General features: G+C 54.1%; 1 protein-coding gene and 1 long non-coding RNA gene across 3 annotated transcripts in view; both read right to left on the bottom strand.

Annotated features, from left to right (window-relative positions):
• LOC146762710 (uncharacterized) overlaps nt 1–9,760 on the bottom strand; it is a 480,249-nt gene that overhangs the window by 114,711 nt on the left and 355,778 nt on the right. The gene's annotated exons all lie outside the window — the stretch shown is intronic.
• On the bottom strand, nt 6,861–9,671 carry SOX1 (SRY-box transcription factor 1). Its single transcript, XM_015851457.3, has one exon. The coding sequence runs from the start codon at nt 9,070–9,072 to the stop codon at nt 7,951–7,953; it is 1,122 nt and encodes a 373-aa protein (XP_015706943.2). The 5' UTR covers nt 9,073–9,671; the 3' UTR covers nt 6,861–7,950.

Genomic DNA, 9,760 nt, shown 5'->3' with positions numbered 1-9,760 from the left:
AAGAGGTGAAATTTAGATTGGATATAAGGAAAAAGTTTTTACAGTAAGAGTGGTGAGGCACCAGCACGGGTTGCCCAGAGATGTGGTGGATACTCCTTCCCTGGAGACAAGGTCAGGCTGGATGGGGCTCTGAGCAACCTGACTGAGCTGTAGGTGTCCCTGTTCATGGCAGGGGAAATGGACTAGATGACCTTTAACTGTCCTTCCCAATTTAAATGATTCTATGATTCTACGTGCCTGAGGGACAGAGCAATAAAAGTGAAGTTTCTTCCTTTCCATGGAAAAAAGTTTACTTTTCATCTATTGTGTCTTTTCTTCAGCCAGCATTTGAGGCTGCTCTATAGCAGGTGACAAATACCACTGTCTAAACTGGAACTCATCATAACTACGAATACCTGAACACCCAATTCGGGTGTTCAAAAAACCTTTCTGACATCTGTGCAATGCATAAGCGTATTTAGCTTATCTACCTAGACTAGCTACTACATGAGACAACTGAATAAGAAGATTGTATCTATCTGTTGTTCCAAATAGCGGTCTTGGTCACCCAAGGATGTAGTTTGCAATGAAGACATTTCATTGCTTTCCTTATCTTAAATATCTGCGTCATGTTTATCACAATGAGATCGTTCACTCATCTGGTTTTGGGGCTTTGTGACTTCTAGAAATGGAAGAATGTTATCTCACTTTTTGGAAAATTAGGCATGGCTGCTCCTCGCCACTGCCTATTCAAAGCAAAATATTCAGGAAATCATTCTCCTGGTGCACTCTCTTTCCCAGTTCAACTCAAGAGCTGTTCTGCTAAACAGACTTTTTGGGAGCAGAGCTGATAGAACCTTCCATGGTCTTGCTGGGAATTTGTTAACAGAGAACTTGTAACAGACAGTTATTTTCTTGGGGGTAGTGTGTGGTGAGTATTCTTCCTTTAGTTCTTAGTTCTTCTGCAAGATGTAAGTAACGATGGTATACCAGGATTTGGAAAATGAAGTCTCCATGTAGCAAATGAACTCATGTCCATACGCCTTCTTTACCCTATGGTATTTTGAAGTACATCTCCAAAAGTTTATTTGTCTGAGCCCCAAAATCCTTTGTTCACCCGTTCATTTCTTTCACCAGATTTGGTTTCCTCCAGCAGTTTTCTGGGACCTGAGATGCACAATTCTCCCCCTGACCTTTTCATCCTAAAATGTGCAGGATCTGCCCTCACTGCAGCTATTTACTGTAGGAGGAGTTTCACACATGATGTTCTTATCTGTTATTCTTCATCGTTCTTCAAGTTGGAAAGAACATGTGTTCATGGTTACTCTGCAAGGATAAACATTTTGGTGTTCATATTATTTACATGGGGAGCAAGGAGGGAGAGGTGTCAAAGAGACGCACACAGTTCTCACCTACTCTATGGTGAGCATGAATAGCAGTCTGGAGCAAAGATAGATAATGAAAAAATAAAAAGCAAAACAACTAAAATAGAGCAAATCCTCTTTCTACCTTCTGCTATGCACAGGCAAAATGAAGAAGTGTGTGAATGTGAAAATCTGAGTGGATCAGTGGATCAGACTGTTCGTAGAATCATAGAATATCCTGAGTTGGAAGAGATCATAAGGATCACCGGGTCCCACTGAGTCCCCTTGAGTGATTACTCAAGGTTCATGGAAAGGTAAAGATGTGAACCTGTGTGTGAGCAGGCTACAATTTGGGTATCTCTGAGCTTGTTTCTGAGCTTGAGGCTTATTTCATTGGATGAGGATTTTGTTTGCTTTAAGACACTTAAATTTGAGCTCCTGTACCTGGAGGCTAAGGTTGGGATGCTCACATTAAGCACTGGCAGCTTAAAGCTTGAAGTCTGCTCCTCCATTCTACTGATTTGCCTGAAAGTGAGTTACCCATTGTTCAACAGTTTGAGCAAAACAATCTTTCTATACACTTCAGAGGGAAAAATAAGAGTTGAATCCAGTGCTTCTGAAATTTGTGTGAGACAGTTTCAAGTAGGAAATCCCCATCTCCTCATTCCTCCTTCTCCTCCTACTCCGGCAGATAAATTATACTGCCCCAGATGTATAGTGACTTTGTTCACCACCAGTCCGCAGTTGCTATGGAGAGTTTTATGCCTTAGCAAACTATATGTCCCCTCCTGATGTTAGCTCTTCTCCCCTAGTGGCACACGCGCGGCCCCAGCCCACGCCATACCCCTTGCACCCGTTGAGCTCTCCAGCACTTTCCCAATTGTCTGAATGCTGCCAGATGTTCTCCTTCTTCTCTTCACACCATTGTCCCTCTGTGAAGGTCTCTGAAGGACAGTCCCTCTGTCCAAGAATGGTGGCACACTTCTCCTCCCCATCAGTGAGAGATGCCCGGAGTGAAAGCGTGAACAATGGGATTTTGCTGAGCATGAAGCATATTGCCCCCAAAGCTGTGCTGACAGGCCACATTAAGCACTGAATGACTTTCTTCAAACAAATCTTAGCTGAGGGCTCCTCCCTTCAGCGCAGTGCTCTATCCAAAAGAAAGAGGCACAAAGCTACACATGGCCTTAAGCCCGGGACTTGAGGACTGTCCCCACAAGCCATACCAGTTCCATCAAGGGCCAGGAAGCAGTGGCCTTCCTGTGGACAGCTGCTCCAGTTCAGAGCACATTAAGGACTGAGGTTTTTTCTCACTCTTTGTACCTCTGGACAGAGATCAACTCCTATTGACTTCAGCACACCCTACATGTGCAGCATCAAAGTTGCCCTGATTTTAGGCATTTTTAAGGCTAGAAAGGACCCCCAGATCCCTGCAAGCACCTCGTAACACCTTGACAATGCAGCGATAAAACTGCACTTGTTGCACTGCCTCTACAGGAGGGTTCCTCAAGAACTCCAAACTTTGCATTGCCCATTTTCACTTTTGCGGTGTTTCCTCCAGCAGCAGACTGTCCCGCCCCATGTAACAGTCTCCTTTCCTTCCATTCTCGCCGAGAGCACCCTCCATCCAGCCACATCTGCCCCTCCGGGTCCCCCGCTGCTGTGCTCACGGGCACAGAGGGCAGAGCCACCCACCCTGCCGGGGCTGCACGTACGACGCGGCTCCTCCTTGCATGGCTGGACAGAGGCATAGCGGGGTAAGAGTCGGACCTATGGGTGTGCACGGAGTGGCCGGGCCGGGCCGGACCCCCTACTACTTCAGCTCCCCTTATTTTTCACCCCGCCCCGAGGTGTGTTTCCAGGCGTAGGTGCTGCTCGGAGCTAAGGAGCATCATCGCTTCTGGAGAAGCCAGAAGGACAGAAATGCCGCCAGGTGGAAGGGCTGCTTCCACCCCCCCCAAAACAAAACAAAACAAAACAACTTGGTGAAGTTCCTCCCCCGCCCGCTATATACGCTTTGCGCTGCGCAGCGGCGCCGGTGCCCCGCGGGGCGCGGAGCAGAACGGAGGCGCCCACCCGCTCCGCGCACGTCGGGGGGGCCATCCCCAGCCTGGGGCGGGCCGTGCAGCAGCAGATGGTCTCCGGTTCGGGCGTGCGGGCGGCGCGCATGGCTGGAGCCTGGCCCTGGCGTCGCCGGGAGACCCACGGAGGAGAGTCCCGCGGGGGGTTCGGAGAGGCCTTTCCCGGCTGCCAGCAGCGCACTTGTTTTTCGTGGAACCCCCCGGCGCCGGCCCTTCCGCCTGCACAACCCTCGCCAGCCTCTCCCCCCCCCCTCCTCTCTGTGAGGGCCCAACTGCCGGAGCGCTCCGCTGCTGAGACCCTCAGCACCGCGAACTGAGGCAGCAGGGCTCCCGCTGGGACCCCCCAACTCCCCCCGGGCCGTGGCGTCTCCCTTTGCCCCCCTGGGACTCCTCTCTCGCTCCCGCTTGGCTGGTGGCTGGCTTGCGGCGGGAGTCGTCGAGGTTCCGCCGGGTGATTGTAACCGGGTTTGACTGGCCGCTGATCTCAGGGTCAGGGCTCTCCTCGCTAATCCCCCTCTCTCCAAACAGCGGCCCTCCTCCTCCCCCGCTCTTTGCTCCCTCTCATCCCACCCCCCCTCTACCCTCTCTTTCCTTTCTTCCCTGTCTTCCTCTCGCCCCGCGCATCTACGGCCTTTCAGACGGCACCCAGAGTGGATCCCGCTCCCTTCTTTAAGGGTATGGGGGCCCGGAGGGGCCCGGACACCCCTAAGCAGAGCACCAAGCCCCCTCATACACACAGCACACACCCTCGGACGCCGTCCTCCCCCATGGAGCTCTCCCACATGCTGCGGGGCGAGGGAGGGGGTGAACGGAAAGGGGCCGGGGGGTGGTGGGGCAGGAGGGGGGTGGATTGTCGGATAGCCTCTAGGAAAGGATTCGGGAGAGGATGGGGGTCCAGATCTGTGGTTTGTGAGCTTTTCTTTTCTTTTCTTTTCTTTTCTTTTCTTTTCTTTTCTTTTCTTTTCTTTTCTTTTCTTTTTTTCTTTTCTTTTCTTTTCTCTTTTCTTCTCTTCTCTTCTCTCTTCTTTTCTCTTCTCTTCTCTTCTCTTCTCTTCTCTTCTCTTCTCTTCTCTTCTCTTCTCTTCTCTTCTCTTCTCTTCTCTTCTCTTCTCTTCTCTTCTCTTCTCTTCTCTTCTCTTCTCTTCTCTTCTTTCTTCTTTCTTCCTTTTTTCTCTTATTCATTTATTCCTGTGGCCGTTTACTCACGATTCAGAAAGCTACAGTCCCGTCGCCCCCCCCCCCCCCCGCACCCCCGTGCCCGCGGCCCGACGCTGCCCGCAGCTGGCGCAGCTGGGAGGGTGGGAGGAGCCGGGCCCGGCCGCGGGGCAGAGCAGGGCTCCGAAAGGTTCTGGGCTGCGGGGCCATGGGCAGAGTGGAGCCGTGCCACGGAAACAGGAGGGAAGTAGAGAAAGAAGAGGGGGAAAATAAGGAAAAAAAAAAGAAAAAAAAATACGAAAACTAAAAAAGAAAGAATCTTTGGAGATGGAGCAGCGAAGTTGAGGCCAAGTTTGTGCTTTGGCTCCAAGTTCGGAACCGTCACTGCTCGGTGCCCCCCGACCCCTCCTCTCCCGCCCTCCCGAGGTAGAGGCCCCGCAGAGCCGAGGGCGTAGCGCGGGGGCTGCGGGGTGCTGACCCCGAGCCCAGGCTCCGAGCAGCCCTCGGCCCTTCGCCTCAGTACTAGATCTGCATCGTACTGAACATGAGATGAATTATTTTTTCTAATTCTTCCATATAGGTGATGTTAATAGCTCTGTCAATCATGTGATAGGGGGAACATTTCATACAATTTTAGACCTAATGTACTTCAACCAGACATCGTTCAGACCTATTCTTAGTTTTGCATATTCAATTATTCTCTTCCATACAACCCGCACAGCACAAGCCCGAGGGCTGAACTGTTTCACCGCCTCCTCTGCATGGCCAAGGTGTTCTAACTTTGTTGGGACGCCCGAGTGGGAAGTTTAACTCCTGTTAAACCAAACGGGCAAAGTAAGAAGCAGCGGGAATAAATAGATTCTAAAGTTTTGAGGGGTTGTTTGTTTTTGACCTTAGCAAAGAGACCGACATTGCTTTGCAGCGCACGCCGAGCGCATCAGAAGTTTCTTTGGGTTCGGCCGAGATTGGGGCAGCGGTGCGGGTATGCCACGAGGCGAGGACAGAGCTCTAAATTGCGGAGAGAGGAAGAAAGGCGCGTTAAAATAAGCGCGTGTAAAGTTCCGTGCTGAGTTCCACGCTATTCCTCCGTCAAGCCCTTTCTTCAGCTCTCTCGTTGTTTGGAAATGCTCAAACGCTCCTTTCCTTCTCCCCTCCGACCACCCCAACGCTTCCACCACCCGCACTCGGAGGCACAGCCTTACTCTCTCCCTCTCCGTCGGGGCAGCGCGGCCCCGCACTGTGCGCACGCACCCACCCCCCCGCGCATGAGGTTCCTCACTGCGCGCAATGCGCTTCGGCGAACGGCGCAACAGGTGCGTGGCCGAAGGGTACGTAGTGACACGGCGCGGGGTCACGCGTGGCTGCGGGTTCTTGCGATGTGCGGGCTCTGACCGTCTCCCTTCACAGCTGCCGTGATGAAGGCTCAGAGTGAAAGGAAAAGAAATATAAGGAAAGGGAAGGGTGGCGGGGGTGGGGAGTCCTATTGCTTAGCTAGAAATCAGTGGACGGCTAGGGAAATTTGGCATTTAACAGAATGATCGAAGTGACTCCGAGCAGTTCAATGTGCAATGGTCACGGCGGCACCACAGTCAAACACAACACGGACCGAAACGACTCTCATCAACCGGAGAAAGTCTCCCGCTCCCTGATGAATGAAGAAGTCTCCCGCTCCCTGATGAATGAAGCACTCATCCTCCCTTATTAAGACACGACATCAGCCCGGTGCGGCCGCGCATCCGCCCCGCGTGTCAGAAACACCGTTTCTCCTTTCCCTTAAGCACGCCACAATTCATTTCACACATTTATTCCCCGTGCAATGACATCAAACGCAGGGCTCAGCGCTGTCAGTGCCACCAGACGAAGTTCACACAAACTTAGAAGCGCACACACCGACAGGCACAACCCGACAGCACGGGCAGACTTCACCGAACCCCCCGACAAACGCGATCCAACAAGCCGCTCCAGTACCCGGGGCCGCATTCAGCCGGGGGATGCTCCGTGCACTCTGTTCCTTAGCACTGCGGCCCCGGCGGAGCTCAGCGCAGGGCTCGGGGCGGGCGGGAGGAGCAGAGCCCTGGAAAGGCTTCCCGTGCTTCGGGAGAGTCGGTATCTCCTCGGGGCTCTGCTCCTCTCAGTTCGCAGCTCCGCTTTCCGTCTCTCTCCTCTCTTTCCATCTTTCCCGGCCGTATTTTTTTTTTCCAGCCACACCGTGGGAAAACATTGACTTTTATTATGATTATCATTATTCTTATTATTTTATTCCTTAAAAAAATAGAACAGGTGACTTTTTCCGCTTTGCAATTTATTTAACTCAAAAATGGAACGCATCCTTCGGGTTTTCTGTTTAGCAGAAAGGCTTTTTAGTAAACTATGTACAGTCTGGGTTCCCTCGTCACGCCTAGATAAAAATTATTTCACAATGCATTTACAAGAGATGATACCAAAAAATAATGTAAAAAAAAACCAAAAACCAAAACAAAAAAACAAAAACAAAACAAAAAATGAGGAGAGGGGAGGAAAACAAACAGAAACAATGCAGATACAGCAAAGTTACACAAAACCCAGGAAATAAAATAAAATAAGAAGTCAAATAAACATCGCAGCCTCAGGAAGAAAGGAAGAAGAAGAAGGAAAAAAAAAGAAGCTGTATAAATAAAGTAACCAAAAAGAACCCAACCGAAACGAAAAACGCGAGAATATCTACGGAAAACTTGTGGTGCTGTTTTTGGGTGTGCGAGGAAGGAACGAGCACCGCTTCCCGTCGGCTCCCGTTTGCAGTGAGGCGGTGCGGGACGAAGCGCAGCCCGCAAGTTGGCACCGCCCGAACTTTGGGTGTCAGCGGCGATGGGTTTTGTCTTTACGTCGCCGTCTTTTTTGTTGGTTTATTTTTTTTTTCTTGTTTGTTTTTTTTTTTGTGTGTGTTTTTTTTTTCTTTTTCTTTTTAATCCTCTCTCTCTCCTCTTTTGCAAATAAACGCTCTGTGTCTCTGGGGTGAATGATAAATACTGTACAAAAAGTCTCGATAAAACACAGAAGTTCAGTCTAAAACTAGTCCCGGGATCTGGTCCTCCTAAAAACAAAAAAGGTCAGTAAAGCCACCGTTACCTTTCTTTCTTTCTTTTTTTTTTTTTTCTCTCTCGTTATTATTATTATTATTATTTATTATTACAAGAACATCAAAACATTTCTGTACAAAAAGAAAGAAAAGAAAAACAAAAACAAAAAGGAAGGAGGGAGGGGGAGGGCGGGAAGGAGCGGAATGAAAGGCATAAACGAAGGGGGGCGGCGGGCGCGGGGCGGCGGCGGGGCCGCAGTCCTGCGGGGCCCGGGCCGGGGCCCTCCGCTCCGCTCCGGGTCAGCTCCGGGGCCGCTCAGATGTGCGTCAAGGGGACGGTGCCGTTGACCCCCGTGCTGGCGCTCTGGTAGTGCTGGGGCAGGGAGTGCAGGCGGCTCTGGGCGGCGGCGGTCGCCGGGTCGCCTCCCTCGCCGCCCGGTAAGTACATACTGATCATCTCCCGCAGGTCCCCGGGGCACGGGGCCCGCGAGTGCGAGGTGACGGGCGGGCTCACGCTGGGCTCCGATTTGACGAGCGAGCCCAGCGCGCCCAGCGCGCCCGACGAGGCGGCCGCCGCCGCCGCCGCAGCCGCCGCCGCGGCCGCCGAGTTCTGGTGGGGCTGAGAGCCGTAGGGCAGCGCGCCGTAGCCCGAGGGCGAAGCGCTCACGTAGCCCTGCGAGTTGGAGATGGGGCTGTACTGCAGCGCGCCCATGTCGTAGCGGTGCATGGGCTGCGGGTTGTGCGGGTGGTGAGGGTGGTGCGGGTGCGGGTGGTGCGGGTGCCCCCCGCCGCCCGGGTGCTGCCCGTAGGCGAGCTGCGCCTCCTGCATCATCGCCGCCGCCGCCGCCGCCGCCGCCACCGAGCCCGGGTAGGCGCCGTTGGCCCACCCGTTCATGTGCGCGTAGCCGCCGCCCGCCGCCCCGCCGGGGCTCTCCAGCCGCTGCCCGACGCCGCCGGGGCTCACGCCGACGCCCATGCCCACGCCGACGGCGGGAGGGCCGCCCGCGGCCGGGCCGGCGCCCAGCAGCCCTCCGGCCAGCGAGTACTTGTCCTTCTTGAGCAGCGTTTTGGTCTTCCGCCGGGGCCGGTATTTATAATCCGGGTGCTCCTTCATGTGCAGCGCCCGCAGCCGCTTCGCCTCGTCGATGAAAGGCCGCTTCTCGGCCTCCGACATCACCTTCCACTCGGCGCCCAGCCGCTTGCTGATCTCCGAGTTGTGCATCTTGGGGTTCTCCTGGGCCATCTTCCGACGCTGCCCCCTCGACCACACCATGAAGGCGTTCATGGGGCGCTTCACGCGGTCCTGCCCCGCTTTGCCCCCGCCGCCGCCGCCGCCGCCTCCGCCGCCTCCCGCGCCGCTCTGCCCCGAGAGGCCGCCGCCGGGCGCCGGGGCTCCGCCGGGCGAGTGCAAGTCCGTCTCCATCATCATGCTGTACATTCACGGGGCTTCCTCAGTTCCCTCCGGCGCCGGGCGGCGGGGAGGCACCGCACATGCGAGGAGCGGCGACGGCGGCGCTGCCGGCGTCCTCCCTCTGCCGGGGGGCCGATCCGGGCGCGGGGCGCGCAAACAGGTGCGGGGCTGCGCGGGGCTGCGCGGTGCTTGGCGGTGCTGCGCCCGGCGTGTGCCCGTCCTGCCGCGCTCTGCGGCACTCGGCGCGCCCCTCCTCTCTCTCTCTCTCTCTCCCGCTCCTGCTCTTAACAGATCTATTTTTTTTTTTTTTTTTTTTTTTTTTTTGTTCTTCTTCTTTGCGAACTTCCAGAGAGAGGAGGGAGGGAGCGTGTGTGACTTGCATCCACTGATCGCAGGTGAACGCGGCGAGATGGGAGAGAGGAAAACCCACCGCCACGCCAAAAAAAAAAAAAAAAAAAGAGGGGGAAGAAAAAAAAAAAAAAAGGGAAAAAAAAAACTATTTAAACGTTAACTCAAAAAAAAAAAAAAAAAAAAAAGCGGGAGGGAAGAGGAGGAGGAGGAGGAACGGAGGCGAAGTGGGGGTGGGGAACCAGCCAGCCCGGCCGCACCGGGCAACGCAATTCGCTGCGCTGCCGCCCGCCCCGCTGCCGCCGCCCGGCGGGGAGGAGCTATTCAGCCAGCCAGCGCGCCAAACCCTCCCGCCCCCGCCAGCCGC

Source organism: Coturnix japonica, chromosome 1 (genome assembly GCF_054131305.1).
Source record: "Coturnix japonica strain WE chromosome 1, WE-NBRP24, whole genome shotgun sequence".
Taxonomy (NCBI): Eukaryota; Metazoa; Chordata; class Aves; order Galliformes; family Phasianidae; genus Coturnix; species Coturnix japonica.
The sequence above is the reverse complement of the archived record's forward strand: the minus strand, read 5'-3'. Positions and strand labels throughout refer to the sequence as shown.